This window comes from Notechis scutatus, chromosome Z (genome assembly GCF_049901735.1).
Source record: "Notechis scutatus isolate UNSWTSFEM ecotype Mainland chromosome Z, rNotScu1.2, whole genome shotgun sequence".
Taxonomy (NCBI): Eukaryota; Metazoa; Chordata; class Lepidosauria; order Squamata; family Elapidae; genus Notechis; species Notechis scutatus.
The window spans coordinates 79816971-79837077 of NC_142025.1; the positions used below are offsets into that span (position 1 = coordinate 79816971).

A 20107-nucleotide genomic window follows, 5' to 3' on the forward strand; every position below is an offset into this window, starting at 1 on the left:
ACAGCATGAGAAAAATGCCTGAAGGTAAGCTGCATACAGCAGACCATGCTGGGGATGGGGACAATTGCTCCTTGGAGAATGGTGCAATTACCCTAACATAAGCCACATGATCTTGATTCTATCCCATTCTTTATGCAGCCTGGAACTGTGTTAGCCTTTTTGGCAGCTGTAGCACACTGCTGGTTGATGTTTAAATGTCCATTAGGTCTCCAAGATCCCTCTCACAGTTACTACTATTGAGCAAGGTACCACATACTGTACCTATACATTTTGGTTTTTTTGCCTAAATGTAAAACCTTACTTTTTTCACCAATTGGATAGCGCCCAATGTTCAGGACTAGGACTGAAGCACATTGGGGAATAGATTTATCACATTTAACCAGGGGTGGGATTCAAATGTCTTAACAACCAGTTCTGTGGGCGTGGCCTAATTTGTGGGTGTGGCTTGGTGGTCACGTGACTGGGTGGGCATGGCTTGTATGTAAATATTGTACATATTTATGTAAACACTGAATTTTTCATAAAAAAAAGAACAACCTTTACTCAAAATCAGGCAAAGCAGGCAGGCAGATTGGAGTTGCTCATAGAATCACAGATTCACTCAGAGATCTACCATTCTGCAATCTGCTACCTGAGTCTGTCACATAAAATTTGCTTGCAAGCAAACTCATAAAAGTTGCTAGCAAGCAAACTCACTAATTTAATTCACAACACACCATTATGTAAATATTGAATTTTTTATTAAAAAACCAGCAACTTTTACCCAAAATCAGGCAAAGCAGGCAAGCAGATTGAGTTGCTCACAGAATCACAGATTCATTCAGAGATCTATCATTCTGCAATCCGCTACCTGAGTCTGCACTGAAAAATAGAAGCTAGGAAGGTTCAGCTCAGCTTTTAGATTAGCTAGAAAGCAAGTAATTCAACAATTTCCTGCTTTCTAACTAATCTAAATCTCCTGGCATAGCTGATACTCAGAACAGCTGATGGTCGGAAAATAAAAGGAAAAATAGCAACTTACTGAAAATTAGGCTAACGCAAGCAAGTTGGATGGCGTGCATGCCAGGTAAGGAGTGAGTGGATGGAGAGGGGAGGGGCCAGCCAGTGGTGCAATTTGCTGGTTCTCTGAACTGGGCAGAATCATAACAACCGGTTCTATAGAACCGGACCAACCAGGTAGAATCCCACCCTTGCATTTAACTGGCAAACAATTTCATCTGATTTTTTGGGTTGGAAGGTAGATCAACTTTGGAGTTTTTTTATTATATTTAATCAAACAGCAATTGATAAAAGATTGCATTAAGAAACAAACATGAATATTTGATCCAGAACAAATTACTATTAACTCTTGGAGTGATTTGGGATAGACAAGATGATATGGTAAATTTTCTACTAATTGATTACAATAACCACTTGTTAACATATAGTTTTGAAACTTGAGTCTTGCCTTTTTATTATTATTGTTCTTGTTAACTACGTTGTCATTAATATAACATATAGATGACAGGTTACTAATTTGCAAATTATTTAGTAATTTAGTAACATTTTTATTTAGTAACATTTTGGGGCTGTTTTGAAAGGGGTGGGAAACTAAGGTTGTAGTAATGTATTAATCAGTATTCAATTAAAGAGGTAATACGTGTATATATGTTAGTTTTCTAAATGTCTTGTTTCTTTTGTGTTTATTTTTTGTAGTTTTGTATTTTAGCTTTCTTTTAATAAAATAACAATGTAACCAAAAGAAAAAAAGAAAAAAGATAGACAGGCATAGGGAGTTGGGCAACATTCCTTAGTGGCTTCGGCAGGGCTAGGGCTGAAATCAAGGCCTGGGGCTTTCAGCTGGCTAGGCCCAATGCTTCCTCCGATGAGTGATGCATTGCAGTCTAGGTTGTGAGAACTGTGGTTTTGCATTATACTCAACAATCCACCAGCTCATGCATGGCCTGTGCATGGCCTTCCAGGACATCCTTCACAACCTGAAGCACACCTCACTCTGCTTAATATAATGGATTGCAGTTGTTGAATGATGGAATCCCAACCTCATTTAACAACTGCAATGACTTACAATTGAAATTCCAGTCTCAGTTGTGTTGTGTTAAGACTATCTATATACAAGTATCAAAGTTGCTTATTATGTCTCAAGTCACTTTGCAACAAGATGGGCAACAAAGAAATTTAACAAATAAAAATATATCAGATAATGTTTCAAAAATAAAAAGAGTTAGAAGCATTCCCTGATTGGGAAAGGAGGTAATGTTAAGAAGAAACTTAGGCTAGCTCCTCCCTGACTCAGTGAGGTGTAAAAAGGAGGTAAGGAAAAATACAATCAGACTTACAAGATTCTGTTAATTTAGCCCAGGGGTGTCAAACTCAATTTCATTGAGGGCCGCATCAGGGCCGTGGTTGACCTCTGGTGGTCAGTTTGTTGCCACTCCCCAAACTGCTGGCATGTTTCTTCTTTGCATTGGGTAAACCAGGCCGACACCACACTGGCCTGATCTTTCCTCTTTGCATCGAGTAGAATGGATAGAAGCTATGGTGGCCTGATCTTTCTTTGCACTGAATAGACCAGGATGGCCATGTGGGCCAGATCTGACCACATCACGGGCCGAATCCAGCACATGGGCCTTGAGTTTGACACCCCTGATTTAGCCAATCTTAAAAATATGAAATATTCTTTTGAAATTCGTTTTCCAGAATAGACAGCTTTGAAGTGCTGATACTCATATAATTGTTCTGAGTTGTCTCTGGGTCTTCTTTCAGGTGAAATCATAAATTTCAAAAGAATCTAGGTTTGGTTCTCGCAAACCAGAGGTAATCTGGGCTACTACACTGAATGTCCTCCTCAGAGGAAGCCTTCTTAGTGTTTAATATATAGAACAATTAACTCCCTCAATAAGAACAAATTATTAAATGACTGTTTAGAAGTACAGTTTCTACCCGTGGGCTGTCAGACTTCTGAATGGAAAATAACTTCATGTCAACATAGTATGACAGACTTGCAGGGCTGGCACATTGTACAACAAGGTCACATAGTTTAATAAGATTGGGACTAGGTTAGGGACTTCTGTCCTCATTGTGAGTTATACTGGGGGGTGCGCACAAAGGGAGGCTCAGCCAATCTCATTGTACACATGTTGTACTATGTATTATGAAGGTAATAATAATGAGATATGAGGTGCAATTACAGCCCCTTAATTTCTATTTCCTTGACTCCTGATAACTATATGGACAAGTTCACATAGAGTTCTGGACACCATTTGTTGAAATAGTTTGCCACTGACTTTTTCCTAGAGCTGATGGCCCAGGCACTGGCCAAAAGTTACCCATCTGGTTTCTTATGCTTGGGCAAGTATAGAAGTCACACCTGCCCACTCCTATTTCAATTCCTTAATCACTTACTTGTTATAATTATTTACATTTTTTGAAAAAATCAGTATCTTTTTTAAAAATTAAAATATAAAATGCAGACATATGCCCACAGCACCAAACTTTAAGATAAAAAATTGTTTCTTCAATGTCATAGAACAGTGGAGGCTTTTGGGGCTCCCATGCCGAAAATTGCGTGCGTGTAAGGGGCCTGTTGTAATCTAGTCAAAAGAAAACTATAGTTGAACAGCATTGGTAGTATGCTTTTGAGAAATTTATGATGAAGTTGCTTGTATTTGCATAACTTCAGGTAATGCATTCATAAAAGTGGAACTACAGAAATGTCCTTCTTATCTTACTGGATGAGTTTTAGTTTTAAGGGCTGAGGAGGTGGACAAGGTAGTTGAATATGTTTTGTCTACCATCTGTGTGCTTTCTTTCTTTCTTTCTTTCTTTCTTTCTTTCTTTCTTTCTTTCTTTCTTTCTTTCTTTCTTTCTTTCTTTCTTTCTCTCTCTCTCTCTCTCTCTCTCTCTCTCTCTCTCTTTCTTTCTTTCTTTTTCTTGGCTTATAAAATCTAGTAGGAAGGGGTTTCAGGTTGGGTCCAGCATGACATAAAATAGAGAGGGAGACAGAGCAGTTGCAACTTCTTTAAAAGACACAATAATCAGAAATTAAATCTGGATCCAAACCAGTGGCAAATATTCCCTTCCTAGATAAGCAGATTGAGCAATGGCATTTTATCTACTCTAGATTTTCTTAGATGAAACAAATTTTCTAGATTTATTTCAGTCTGATTTCAGGCCTCAGTATGGAATAGTCTTTTGGGTATCTTACAGAATACTGTCTGCCAGGAAAAAGGGGAAGGGCCTTCTGGACCTCTCCAGCAGCTTTCAGCACCATCAATGATAACATTCTCCTAAACAGGTGGTCAGTGTTAGGATGTGGAGGCACTATACTATACTGCTCCCACTCCTATTTGGATAGGCTACATTAGGTTTATGGCTCCATTTTATCTCATATGCCTTTTAACATTTAGCTGAAATAGTTGGGAGAAGTCATTCAGGTATGTGAGCTGAGATGTCAGCAATATGCAAATGATGTCCAGTGCAGGAAATCAGGAGTCCAGGCAGTTCAAACGAATATAAGTTTATTGCATGTTAATGCTCTAAAAAATCTGAACTTCTAACTGTCAAAGCAAATTGGCGATAGTTAAGAATAAATGGGATTCAAGGTGGGTTGGACTTAGATTTTAGGTGTACAAAGGGATTCGACACACTTGACCCCTGCCTCGTGCTCTGGTTGGTTATCTACTACAGCTACCACTCTTTTTCATTTAATATGGGTGAAACAATTGATGTTCTGAACCAAGCTTGGACAGGATAATGGATTAGACTGAAACTCAATTCGGACAGCACAGGACAAATATTGCTTGTTGTTTAAGTATCTGTATAGCTGAGTGGTGCCCTGCCTGTTCCAGAGAGGTCTGCACTCACCTTAAAAGAGAAGAATTGCAGTTTGGGAATGCTCCTGTATCCATCCTTGTCACTTTAAACCCAAGTAACAAGATGCCTTTCACTAACTGTGATCATACCTTACAAGTAGACCAAGAAGCAGATGCCAGATAGATTACAGTGACAGAATCTTGCAGGTCTGATGTGCTTCTTCTCCTCTCTCTTTTTTTTCATGTGAATGTCTGTTTGAATGTTTTCAGACCAATAATCCCCATCTGGGTTTTTGCAATGTTTATCTGCCTATTGCCTAATAACAGATCTTCCCTCTCTCCATCAAGGTCATCTTCTTTACTCTCTACACTTGGACAGAAACAACCGTGCAACAGTTTATTCATGCTCCAATAATTTCCTGGTGAATTTATTCAGTATGCTGTATGTGGAGCAACCTTTAAAAATGGTCTGGAAACTTCAGTTAATTCAAAAGAGAGGCAACCAGATTGCTCGCTGAAACTGTCCGATACTAATATATTATGCCAGTACTTTGCTATCTGCATGGTGTGCCAGTCAGTTTCTGTATCTAACTTAAAGAGCTAGTTTAACAAATCTAATATTTCTCAAGAATATCTTGAAACAGAGAGTAACGATATTAATTTACTATGCCTCAATATTTTTTCAAATATAGAACCACTATATCCTGACTCTATCTAAAATAATAATCTTATAGGATGAATATTTTGATAACCCTTTCATAGTAGTAGAAGAAATAGTCTGTATAGACCAACCTTCTGCCTTGATTATCATCATATTTTGGTCCAGGTCAATTAAAGGTTGTATAAGACACAAACGTGGTTCCTGCTTCTGAGTAATACAAACTCCATTCTGATTTGTAACCATCCAGTTACGATCATACAGCAGGCCTTGATTTCCAATAGGCCATTGCATAACCTAAAGAAGGTAAAGGAAAATGGAACTGTTATTTACTCAATAGATACTGTAATATTCTTTAAAAACTAGCATATATGTGTATTTGTTTTCAGCTCATTACAACAGTAAGGTATAATATTGTCTTATGTACATGGAACACTTTAAGGCAATTTAACTTTTTCTGCAGGCTTCTTTCTGAGTGCGTAGTCAAATTTAAACTTTCTGCCATTTAAAGACTGAAAACAAGAAAACTATATAGCAAATTTAAAAAAAAAAAGTTACATCATTTAATTTTAAAAAGTTTTTTTAAAAAAAGCATTTGTACTCCAAAATCATTGACTAGTCTGTATATTAACGCTATAATCTCACCAACATCATGTCCAGGGGTGGGATTCAACTGGCGTTACTACCAGTTCTGTGATTATGATTTGTGTGTGCAAGCGCGCTTTGCACACACGTGCCCGATGCATGCTGTGCATGCGTGTAAAATAACCTTAGGCTGTGCCACCCGGACAGCTGAAAAGCGCTGCGCGCAAATGCGCAGCATTAGAAAAGCCTTTTTCCCCCTGCTTTTTCAACCTTAGCTGTGCCGTGCAAAGCAGCTGAGGTAGAAAAAGCAGGAAATAAACCGGTTCTATGTCTGCTGCTCTTCAGAGCTTCTGGTTCTATAGAGCCGGGCAGAACCGGTAGCATCCCAGCCCTGATCATGTCAATATCTCTTCATACACTCTTCAATTCACTCTAAAGTTCTTGGAAGATACTATTAAGCTTGATTGGTGGCCAATAAAAAGTTTTGTTCTAGTGCTTTAGCAATCTAAAACAAGTTATGGTTTAATTTTGAAGCAGCTATCCCTTATTGGAATATGTAAAAAATGAAACAGAATTCCTATTTGTTTTGTCCTTACAGAGAAAAGCAAAATAATTCCACACTGAATGATAACAATATTAACTAAAAGAAAAACAACAATGTGAGCCATTTCAGGTATATGGATCTCACTTTTCAACAGTCCTGGCAGCAAGGTCACTGGTAAGAGTGGTATGTAGAAAGCAACAATTACCTGTTCCTAAACTATTTGTCTCATCTCTTTTTGCTGGCCCTCTGCTTACTGTAATGTGTTCTTAATGGTTCCATTAAAAAAAAAAAGATTGAATAAAGAAGTCATAGACTATGCATACATTCCAGAAAGAAAAGTTTTCTAATACTATAACTACAGAGTCAATGTGAGGCATGGGTAAGACTCCAATGTGATAAACACAAGTTAGACAAGGATATTTTAAGTTATCTTTGTAACATTCAATATCTTAGTACAGTATAATTTTAATTATATTTGAGTTATTTAATTCAATGTATACATTAATATAATTTTGGAATAAACTTTCTCTTGACCTAATTTTTCTCGGCCTAATTTTGCAAGTACTCATGCAAATTGCAGAAATCGCATTTTAATCAAAACCTTACGTATTTTGCTACCTATTACATCACTTTTATGTAAACACTCCAAGACTACACTCTGGAATCTATACATAATTTTAAAAAATGATTCTGGCAAAATTATTACTGCCAAAAGAAGGCAAAAAAACCAAAACATTTCTATAGTAAATATTTTTAATCAGCAGTAAAAAGTTTAATTTCATGTTATTTTTATTTGTTAGATATTATTTATTGAAGATTCTAATCCAATAAATATCTGAGTGTAAATACTTTAATTGGGCAATCTGAAGAAACTTGTATAGCATTGAATTGATTATACCATTAGCCCTGATATAAAATGTATTGGTGTTTGATTCTTCCTTTTCAATGATTTTGTCTCTGAATTATTATTATTTTTTAAATTAACTTTAGGAAAATACTTTAAATGAAGGCAAATCACTGTTTTAATCTCAGTTTTTATTAACTTTTAAATTATAGATGTCTTTAAGCATCAAGCAGATGTAAATATATCTTCTAAAGTGTTAAAAAACCTAGATTTTCACATCTTCTCCCTGGAATTGGAATTGTTTGCCTAAGGTGATTGAAAAACGTCTAGTATTAGGCCAAGACAATGGTAGATAATGAGAAGAGGGGGGCACCAGAACCACTGGAATAGAATTCTTGATCTAAACATAACATCAGAGTATGGTGACTGGGTTGTCACAAGGAAGAAAACTGACAGTGTAAGAATCATTATATCATTAAAGCTTTGAACCAAAACTTGACACTAGAAATAATTGATAGAAGGCAGAATTGTTGGCTATCAATCCAGGTATAGTAAACAGTAATTTACTGTGGCTATATGCATGTATGTATGACCATCTGGAGCGCTATGCTAGGTGTGATTGCTCATGACTTGGGAAAGACTTTTTGGGTATACTCTTCCTGAGAATACAAAGTGGTGACTAAAGAGAGGTTCATGTGGGGAAGATAAAATCTCTAAATAACATTGAAATATTTGTAGCATTATTTCAATCATAATCTTTATGTGGAATAAAAATCCTCATATTCTGAATTACAATGTTTTAATTATAGTTTCTTTAATTCTTCTATACCTATTTGCTTGCCTGCTTCCCATTGTTATATACTAATAGGATTATATACATGAAGACCAGTGTAGTCTCTTATCTAAAAGACAACCAAAAGATAATGTAAGAGTAATTTTGAATATAATTGAATATTTATAACAATGTGGTGACAAACAGATTGCATTAATCTTTCTGGATGCAGAAAAAGCATTTGACAACTTGAACTGGGCCTCATTTCTTAGCCCAGATTTGGCACCACATGGAGCACTATGGGGGAATGTATCCAGATGATGCAGCAGTGGTTCACTCAGTGGCATCCAACATGGAGGATGGCACCAGACAGCTGGTGTCCCTGCACAATGCTGGGGCACAGGAGCTGGGTGACCTAGATGCATTCATGCAGATCCTGTGAGGGTGCTGTGAGGATCCTGTGGCAGCCTGGCATGCTGAATCCTGTATCTGGGTGAAGACTATGGTGTCATCCTTGCGGGCAAGGGGGGCCCATGATGGCGTAGATGACCTCTTGTAGAGAACAACAGATGGCCTTGACTGAGATAGGCAAGAACTGTTACTTAGGCAAAGAAGGCTGAAAGATTCTTTAAATCCTGGGAATCAAGATAACATTCAGAAGCAGATCAGGAAAATGCTCCTAATTCACTGAGATATCAGGAGAGGAGACACGGCATAATTAGACTTGCAAGATTCTGTAATTGTAGCCTAATTCAATAAAATGTCTTACTATGAAATTGATTTTGTGGTATGGTCTATCTAGTCGCACTGACAAACAAGAAGTGATACTACTGTTTCATACTGCATTGGTTAGACCACACTTGTGTTCATACTATGTTTAGTTCTTGCTACTACAATATAAAAAAACCCAGCAAAGAATTAGAAAGATTGTAGAGAAGAGCGATAAGGGAGTTAAAAGCTTTGGAAATTAAATCCTATGAAGATTGGTTAAAGAAACTTGATTATGTCTTGTCTAAAGAAGGCTAAAGCAAGACATGATAGCATCTTGCAAAATATATGATGTCATAAGGGCAAAATGTTCTTCATAGCATCTTAGCATATGACAAGAATTAGTGGGTGGAAACTTAACAGAGAGAGATAAAAACTCTGGACCTATGGAGGAAATTCTTGAGTGAGAGCTATTAAGGAATGTTAACCAGTTTTTTTCTTGAAGTCATGGGGAAGTCATCACTGGAGGTTTTCAAGAAAAGATTGGACAGCCATTAATCAGAGATGATATGAAGATTGCTGCACTGGGCAGGGTGCTAGACTAGATGACCTCTACTTTCCAATCCTACAATTCTACGATCCCACCTCAGTCTAAATCAACAGCAACAGGTATGACTGATCACTACTGCAGTACTAACTAGGCTAAAAAATAGTTTGAAAAAAGCAGCCCAAAAATAACAGCCCAATTGGAAGGAACAATCTGAACACTACAAATCAAGATCTTTTTAAAGCTATTTTTAAAGCTAACATCAACAGCTTTCTCAAAAGAACATATTTCAGGGTTAAGAGCCACACTTAGCCTTTACTGATACACTGGCAAGTATTGGATATGTAAAAGGAGGTAGAGGTAAAAATAAATTTAACATAAAATAATAAATTATTTTCCATATATTTCATTAATTACCCATTTCTCAAATTATAAATTAATTCTTATTTTGGAATTTATTTACATAGGATCCAGACCCCTGGATCCACACTACAAGATTTTTAAGAGTAATATGCAGTTTTTTTTATGTATTTACTTATTTTTGTATTTATTTGTTAAAACATCTCTAAAAAACTTTCTAGCTTTCATATTGCACATGATCATAAAATATTACTGAAACCATTTACCTCAAATGCAGCACATGATTTGATTGGGTACAGGTAAATATTGGTGATTGTAATTGTCTTTCTACCGTTTGGCACTTCTACTGAATTAGTAAAAACTTTAGGTATGTTGATTTCTGCACAACTTTTAGTCAAATGCACATTTCCTTCCGGTTTTATCACTGATGTGTAGTGGTGACTTAGCTGTAAATTCTTGATTATCCTTTCCAGATGCTGTTCAGTTACATTCTTCTCATCACAAGTGTTGCTATTCTGTCTGGGAAATGATGTGATCTTTGGAACAATCTCTGTCTGGCATGGAGATTTTACTAAGTTGAAAGCAGATAATCTAATACTTATAATGAATTTCAGAAAGGCCTGGACATCTTCGAATGTAGACATATAGCCAAATGAAATTCTCACAGACCCAGTGGGATGTCCATCAATTAGGTCTATGTCATCTCCACACACATGACCAGCCTATTTAGGAGCAAAATACAAAGATATGTTGTAAATATTATTAAAATATGACATATTTTATTAAAGTTACAGCAGAAACGTTCTCTATAAACAGTCTAAATGCTCTAATGACATAGTTGATTTGGTAATCTCTCTACCAGAATCAGAACCATCTTTCTTTACCTAATTTTCTATAGAATCGCATTCCTGTGCATTCACTCGTTTCTGGAAGTAGCAGGAACTTTGGAATTAATTGACTATGAAATACTAGTGTTCTTTATCTTAAGAAGAACTGAAGTTGAATCTAGAAAAACTTAATATGTAAGATTTCAGAAAAGGAAATGTTAATAATTTCAGAACAATGGCAATATAGGTTTATGTAGTGATAACATACAGTATTTTTCGGAGTATAAGACGCTCCTAAGTATAAGACGCACCTAGCTTTTGGGGAGGAAAACAAGGGGGAAAAAATCTGCCTCTGCCTCTGCTTCCCAGAAATTTGGCTCCTTGCAGCAAACAGCAAACAGTCTGGTCAGCTTCAGCAAAGCCTGATTAGCACAAGCAGGTTGAATTGGCCTCCAGACGATCAGCTGTTTCAGATTACAGGGATCGCCATGGCCTATTGCCACCTCCGTGCACCCCATTTTCAGCCCATTCTGGGCAGCGGGGATCAGAACGGGCAGAAAATGGGGCATGCGGAGGTCGAAAATGGGGTGCGCGGAGGCCAAAAATGGGGTGCGCGGAGGCCAAAAATGAGGCATGCAGAGGCAGCAATAGGTGATGCCGATCCCTGCAGCTGAAACAGGGAGGTCAATCCAACCGACAATCAGCTGCTTGTGCTAATCAGGCTGTGCTGAAACTGACCAGGCTGTTTGCTGTTTGCTGCAAGGAGGCAAATTGCTGGGAGGCAGAGGCTGAAGGGTGGGAGCTGGCGGGTGGGCTGGGCTTTGGCAATATTCACTGTATAAGATGCACAGATATTTCCACCCACTTTTGGGGGGGAGAGTGCATCTTATATTGCAAAAAATACAGTATATCAGTGATAATGTAGAATACGTTTACAATTCCATGTCAGGACAAATTAATGAGAAACATACCTGAATCAAAAATAATACAGCCAAGTGTACACTGATGATTTTACTTCAACTGAAGCAAGGTGTTTTATCATAAACCTTGCTTATCATCAGGATCAGTCTTGGTACCTATCTTTCTCAATATTTTTATTAATCATTTAAATGAGGGTACAGACGACATAAATATTAAGTGGGGTAGTTAATAACTTAGGAGAAGTAACATTACACAAACTTGATAACTTAAAAAGAAATGGACTTAAATAATTTGAAAAGCAAAACTTAACTGCAGAAGTATAGGATATAGCATAGCTGGATACTTGAAAAATCATTATAAGCATAAGCCATTTGAAAGAGAAACCAATTTGCTAGAGAGATTAGGGTTTCTTATCCTTGGATAAAAAGGCAACTAAACAACTATCTCTGCTTTTATTTGGTTTCCTGCCCTGATCTGAGTGCTAGCCTAAATGGTTTCTTCCAACTTATAATTCTATGGGTTTGGAAAAAAAAAAAGGATTTGAAAAGTATTATCACAAACACTTCCACTGTATGGCATGTTGTTGGGAGATGCAATATCTATGAAAATAAGGAATGCAAAACGTCACAAGTCGATGTCTCAATGTAAGTCTCATTGTCAATTCTTATGACAATGTTAATGGCATAAGAAAAATATTAAATATACCATAAATACAGTGGATATAGAAAATCTACTACACACCGCTGTTAAAATGTCAGGTTTTTGAGATGTTAAAAAAAAAAATCAGACAAAGATAATTCAGTTCAAAATTCTTTCCACCTTTAACATATAATCTGTACAATTCAACTGAAAGATAAACTGAAACCTTTTTAGAGGAAAAAGAAACAATAAAAAATTAGAATAATATGACTTCATAAAGATGCATTAAACTAATACTTCGCTGAAGCAAAGTATATCCATAGTATATCTAACGTTTTGGATTTTTTATACTCTTCTTCTGACTGATAGCTTCCAACAGTCAGATGCTTTTGATGCTTTCTAAGCTCTTTGCAGACCATTGTCTTGCTGTAAAAGGCGACTAAGTAAATGTCAGAAAAAAATCCTACTAGACCAGTGGAACTTTATATGGGCTTGATCAGGGTCATCATTTTCATTGATGGCAGGTGTGTAGTGACTGCTGTTTGCCATCAGTTTGAATGTGATTTGTTAATTCTGAACACAACCACATTCATACTTATAAGAGGGTGTGAACACTTATACAGGCATTTTAGTTTTTTTTATTTTTTCCCTAAAAGATTTCAGTTTTTTAATTAACTTGTATGGCATATATAATATATTAAAATGGAAAGAATTTTGAAGTGATTTAATATATTGTTTACATCTCAAAAACCTGGCATTTTAACAGGAGTATGGAGACTTTCTATGTCCTGTGTGCCTGTGTGTGTGTGTGTGTGTGTGTGTGTGTGAAACTTTAAAAATCTTTGTACCTCAATGTCTAGGTTGACCCATCATCAATGTCAAAATCAAGCAAATTAACTCATCTATTTAATAGATTTCTATGCTTATATAATCAATAGGATCTTCATGGCTTACTCATAAAAAGTACAAGCTAACACATGCTGAGTATAAAACAAACCCATCACTAAGAGTAAAAGAAAAAGAAAACTAGGTGTGGTGAAATTCACATGAGAGGAAAATGATGTGGTTCTCAAAAGTTTCAACTAAACACATGAAGTTTAAGATTAATCTGGTTCAGAATTTAAATGTATGTATGTTGTTTACAATACAAATTTAGTTGTGCAAATGGGAAAGTAAATTTAAGAGATTTTCTCATAGCTAACTTAAACCATAATTATAGTTTGTTACATTAAATAAAATAACTTTGCATAAAGAATTTTGCATTGCACATGACCTAGCAAATGACATTTCTTTTTATATTAATGATGTTTTATATCATGGAACTTTGTTGGGAATACTTGCTTAGAAACAGTGGGAAAATTAATGGAACAGATGAGACACGATTCTATTTAGAACTGCTATACTGAATACATACAGACCTGTAGGTTCTTTTTGATATCATCATGGCTTATCCCCAAGTGCTGCTGACAAGCTCCAGTATTACAGAAACAGCCTGTGCGCATATGGATATTGTAGAGCCCAGCTAGTTTGTCCACCTTGTTTCAAGAGGTTCCCCCAATCCCCGGGGGAAAAAAAAAAAGGATTCTTAACACAGGAACAAATAATTTTTTTTTCTATCATTAGAATATTCATGAAATATAAACAAAATGCTATAATTCTATAATAGAATTATTACAGAAATGAGAAATGTCTTTAAACAGTAAAATATACTCTCATTATCATCATCATCATCATCACCTCTGCCACCACTACACATATATACACATACACACACAGATAGCATGTAAACAATGAATAAATGGAAAAAATACAAAATACATTATTGTAGTTAAAATAAACTAATATAACAAGAGAGAAAAGAAGAGAGGGGGAAAGAGAGGAGGATAATAAATAGAAAATTGATATACAATAAAATTAATAAATTACCGTAATCATTTAGCAAGATTACATAAAAGTATATTGCTTCATTTCTGAATTTTTAGAAAGACTTTTCAAAACAAGGCAACATGAATTAGGACACTAAACTTATTTGCTTTAACTAGGCTGAAGAGAGCAAGAGTTTTTCTACGGATGATTAATTCCATATTTTAGGAATATAGTTCAACATCATGTTAAGGTCTTATTATTTATTTCCAAAATTGCATTGACCACATGTAATGATCTGAAACCAAAGTAAAGCTATAACTGGACTACTCATAGATCATGTGTCTTCAAATTTCTTATAATGCCAACACGAAAAATATTTATTCTCCAATACATAATACCAAGTCCTCTTGAATGCATTTGGATAAATATTACAGGAAGAAGAAATGACATTGCTATAGGTGTATACTACAGGTCACTCAGGCAAGCAGAAAAAACATGAATATTTTTCTAATCAGCTAAGTAAAGTGTGCAGGAAACATACCACTGTAGTAAAGGGGACTTTATCCTAACATCAACCAGAAGGTAACCTTGCAGGAAATTCTACAGGTTGCTGAGGTGCCTAGCCAACAACTTTGTCATCCAAAAGGTAGAGGCAGAAACTAGAGGGTCAGCTCCATTTCTAACTAATAAAGATGAAATAATTAAAGGAGTGATGGTTGCAGGAATTGTGGGAAAGAGTGATCATGTTATACTGGAATTTAATATAATGCAGGTAAGTAACTGAATAAAGTCAAACAAATGTTTTAGACTTTAAGAGAGCTGACTTCAACAAGCTAAAAGAGGACCTAGGGAGGATTCCCTAGATAGAAATTCTAAAGGGATAAAAATTTCAGGATACTTGGGAAACTCTGAAAAATGAGATAATTAAGGCCCAAACAAAACTATATCACACAGAAAAACAAAACAAAACAAAACACTCCAGATGCTCTCTGACACACTGAGGGACGAAATATAAACTGTATTATTATTATAAAAAATAGAAAGAGCATATTAACTAAAACAGAATATCAATAAATAGCCTAAATATGCATGGATGGAGTCAAGAAGGCTAAGGTTCAGAATGAACTAAGACTTGCAACAAATGCCAAAAGAAAACCCCTTCTTTTAACATGCAAAGAACAAGAAGAAAGTCAAGGAAATAGACAGGCCACTAATGAAAGAAAATGGCAAGAAGGTGATGGGGTAGCAGGGAAAAAGCTGCACTGATTTATTTATTCTCTGCATCTGTCTTCACACAAAAGGAAAAAAATACGTAGTCCTACCTACCAAAAATAGAACCAAGGGAGACAGAACAGGGATGAAGGTCAAAATAAGTAAGAAATTGCTATAAAACACATCTCCATTCTAGATGAGTTCAAATTGCAGTTTACATCCCAGGGTTCTGAAGGAGGTGACAGATGTAATCTTGGAAACACTTCAGAATTCCTGGAGCATTGGGGAACTGCAAGAGGCCTGGAAGAGCTGATGTGGTGCCAATCTTCAAAAAGGAGAAAAAGTGAACAGGAAACAATAGATCAATCAGCTTGACATCAATATCTGGGAAAATCTTGGAAGCAGTGGATTTATGAGCACTAAACATGAACACGGTGATTATTAGAAGTTAACATGGGTTTGTTAAAAACAGATAATCCCAGGCAAGCCTTATTACATTCTTTGATAAAGTGGCTAAATTAGTGGATCGGGGAATGCTGTAGTTATAGCATACTTGAACTTCAGTAAGGCTTCTTGGTAAGATAGAACAATGTGGGATAGTTACATCACCAGATGAATTTATAGTTGGCTGACCAAATGCACCTCAACATGAAATCCCAAACTAAACTACATCTACATGGGGAGAAGTATGCAGTGAGGTTCTTCAAGGTTCTGTCTTAGGTCCAGTGCTCTTCAAATTCTTCATAAATGATGTAGATCACGCACACATGCACACCAAAAACTGGAAGACCAGATGCCGGCACGCATGCGTGCCAGAAACCAGAAGTTCAGCTTCCCAATGTGCGTATGCATGCCAGGAAGCTGCTCTTCTGGTTTCTGGCACTCCCCTGCACATGCACGCTCCCTTTTCAGCACTCAAGTGCCAAAAACGTTTGCCAGCACTGCTATAGACCACCCTCTCAGACTTAAAGTTTTAAATATCAACATTTCTTCAAACTTCTGTGGACCCTTTATGGTGACATTGCGTTCCCACCCTACCCCAGTACAGGTTGAGAACCACTGATTTAGATGAAGGGGAACTCATTTCCTCTTCACATTGGGTAGACTGGGCTGAAGCGATGCGGGGCAGCCCTTATATTTTCCAGGATGGTCCTGCAGGATGGATCCAACTACATCATGGGCTGGATCCGGCCCATGGGCCTTGTGTTTGATACCTCTACTTTAGATAATAGACTCAAGATTCAAAAGACAGACTTGGACACTAGCTAACGAGTTTGGGCCCTAGCTAACAAACTGAAATTCAATGGTGAGAAAAGTAAACTTCTACACCAGAAAAATAAATGCCCAGATATAGAATATGTGGTTATCTCTCAGTTAGTGATTTAGGTATCCAAGTCAACCACCACTTAAGTATGAGCCAGCATTCTGCTGAGTGGCCTGGTGAAGAAGGTGAGCAGCTATCTCAAAGAGCAGCGAAGTGGCTGGATTAGCTAACAGACTGGTTCCAAGACCAATTGGGCCCAAAGAAACAGTGAGGCCCAGGGTCTCAATCATGTAGCCAGGCAGAGGAACTTCTGCACAACCACAAGCATCAAAAGAAGTAGTCAATATCAAATGGACAACAAATCCAACCCACCCAAGCCAACTTCCATTCAGAACAGTCAACTGTGTCTTGCAGATTTCCTGTTTTTGAAGTTAGGCTCAGAGGAGCAGTTGGCATTATTGTTATAGTACTAGACTCTCTGCAGCATAGCAACCTCCCTACCTTAGCTGCTAGAGGCCATCTCAGGGTTGGCACTGGAGTTCCTTAGATTCATGGTTCTGGAAGACTTCACCTTCAATGGCTGGCTGGGCTTGAGTTTCCCCTCCCCCTTCATCTTTAGCAGGTGAAGTGAATGGGGAGGGCTATTTGGGCAAATGATGAGATGAATTGGCAGTAAAAGTTCATTAATCCCATGAAGCTTTTAGCTCATAAGAGTTTGCCTAGGTGTTTTGAGAATGCCTAGATGTTTAGGATAGTTCTTTCTCAGGGTGCATGATCCTGAGTGCTGGCACAAACTGGTTCTGAGGTCTCCTGCTCTTTGTCAAGCTGTCATTCCCCTTTCCCAATCAACAGGTTTCTCCATGTCCCCCTCCCACATCCTAGCCTTTAATGGCAGGATGCTAGCAAGATGCCAAGCCAAAGATGGCAGACCTGATAGCGACACTTTGGGCAGGACACGACATACAATTCCACATTATAGTGGATGCGAGGTCACCAAAACACCTGCCCTACCAAATGGAACATATTAGACAGGCCATAGTATCCTGCAGCTAGGTTGTCATGGCACTGGCATAGAATAAGGCCTCCAGAAGGCCCCTCGAATAGATCCCTCCTGGAAATGCAGCAAATCATCATTAGAGTGTGAACTGATGGGGTCCTGACAGAGTCCAATTCTGCATAATGAGCCACAACAAAGGGATCCTGACACTGCACCATCTGGATCTGTTCCTAAACGTCAATGGGCAACTGAATGGTTGTGTACTTTCCCACCAGAATCACCAGCTGAAGCAGCACCTTGTCCTCAACACAGGTTTTCGCAACAGCACATTCTAGTTCCAGCTTCCAGGACTGTAGATCATTCGAAAGGCAAACTGGGTGAAAAAGAAAGACCATCAGATCTGGCGTTGGTTGAGTCTCTGGGCTGTCTTCAGGTGTTCAAGATTCCGGAGGTACTTTGATCTGAACCTTGATCTAGTAGTGAGACCATTCTAGATGGTGCCACCAGACTTTGAAGGCAACTTTGACTGCCAGCAACTCCTTGTCCCAGATCGTATAATTATGCTCTGTGGAATTGTGCTTGTGCAAGTAGTTGGCACAAGGGAAGAGTTGCCTGGAGTCCAAAGAGGCTTGCAACAATACTGCTCTGACGGCAATGTCCAAAGCATAGGTCTCAACTACGAACAGTCGCAATGGATCAGGATGGTGAAGGATGGGATCTGCATCTTCAGGGTTTTGAATGCTTTTTGTTTGGCTGAACCCCACATAAACCTTTCTGTAGCAACTGTGTCAAGGGGGTGGTGATCATGGCAAACCATGGACTGAAAGCCTGATAGTAATTGGGAAACTCCAGGAGTCACTGGAGTTCTTCTTTCACTCAGAAGTGACTGAATCAAGACTGTAAGGTCATGGTGATGCCATCAGGCCAAATCCAACGCCCCAAAATGTCTATCATGGTCTGTGCAAACTGGCATTTTTCACACTTAGAGATGGTTTTCTTGCAAGTATTGCAGTACCATTAGCAGATGTGTCCAATGTCTCAGGTAACAATGAATATACCAGAATGTTGTTCATGTATAACCACAAAGTTGTCCAATAAATCCTGGAACATGACATGTGTGAGATGCATGAATATGGCTGGGGCATTGATAAGCCTGAATGGCACGACAGTGTTACTCAAAGTGACTGCATTGGGTGCAGAAGGCCATTTCCTTTTGTCCCCCTTCTGGATTCACACTAGATTATATGTGCCCCACAAGTCAACTTTGTGAAGATGTTGCCATCACTGTTCCATCAGCTCCATCAGTTCTATCAGCTCTAGAATGAATAGAAGCGAGTACCAGTTCTTTACAATGATAGCATTGATCTTGTGTAAGTCACAGCAAAGTCTTAGCTCCAACTTCTTTTCGATGAAGAGGACAGAAACAACACAAGAGCAAACAATAGATACAAACTCAGGTTAATCACACCAAACTTGATTGCAGGAAATATGACTTCAGCAACAGAGTGGTCAATGTCTGGAATACTCTACCTGACTCTGTAGTTTTTTCCCCAAACCCCAAAAACTTTAACCTTAGACTGTTTACTATTGACCTCACCCCTTTCCTAAGAGGTCTGTAGAGGGCGTGCACAAGCGCACCAACGTGCCTACCGTCCCTGTCCTATTGTTTCTTTTATATATTTTTTATTTTTCTTATATGTATCTGTTAGGTATAACATTGATACCAAATATGGTTTGGGTGAATAAATATATAAAACTTAGATATCATGGTTTAAGTGCTTATCACTTTAAGCACAATGCTGCAGGCAATTAGCCGATTAAGGGTGCGGTTAGAAGTTACAATATAAGGAAGCATTAGAAGCTGGAAAGCTTACTGCGACTAACTGTGACTTACTGTGACTGCCTCTGTGTTACTGTGACTGTGCCTGTGACTGAGATGTTCCTGTCTGCTACTGTTTGCTGATTTACTGCGTAATTCTACTGTTCTACTGTTTGAGCGTCTTGCTGAATATCCAGCGTTTGTTCCTCTGGAGAGAGGCACCGGAGGAGAAGATATCTTTATCGGCTGATAAAGATATTGCAAGGACTCTTAACTTGGACTATACTAGTGAGTCTTACTGGATGGAAATACTGTGAATGACTTAATGGACTGAATGACAATGCTTTAAACTCTAAATGGATTAAAAACTATTTAAACTACAAAGAAGTGTTTGTGTTCAGTGTGTGTATACTCTGGGGCCCTTCCACTCTCGTTTTGGCTGCCTGGTTTGACTACTGCTGCAATACTCTGCTAGGGGTTAATCCCCAAACACTAACATTGGTTATGGGCCCAGCAGCATAGTCTTACTAACCAGGATATAGCAGAGAGAGTTGGTGTGAGTTGCACATTACTGTAAAAACAAACTGTTTTAATTAGTTTAAAATAGTCAAAATATCTGAAGAGTAATGGCACAAGTAAATTTGTCACAACTGTCCATGATATCCAGGCTGGACGGAACAAACTATGTTTCATGGTCAATGAAATGTAGTTTACTTCTACGTAAAGAAGGTTT

The 20107-nt window shown here is 37.7% G+C and overlaps 1 protein-coding gene across 2 annotated transcripts in view; it reads right to left on the reverse strand.

Moving 5' to 3' along the window:
* The window catches only part of MOCOS (molybdenum cofactor sulfurase), a 60235-nt gene that overhangs the window by 21218 nt on the left and 18910 nt on the right, over positions 1–20107 (reverse strand). For both annotated transcript variants that reach the window (XM_087947119.1, XM_026678307.2), the window contains exons 7-9: positions 13635–13751; positions 10096–10551; positions 5604–5766 (exon numbers count right to left, since the gene is read on the reverse strand). In XM_087947119.1, coding sequence (XP_087803245.1) covers positions 5604–5766; positions 10096–10551; positions 13635–13751 — 736 coding nt within the window. The remainder of the gene's footprint in view (positions 1–5603; positions 5767–10095; positions 10552–13634; positions 13752–20107) is intronic.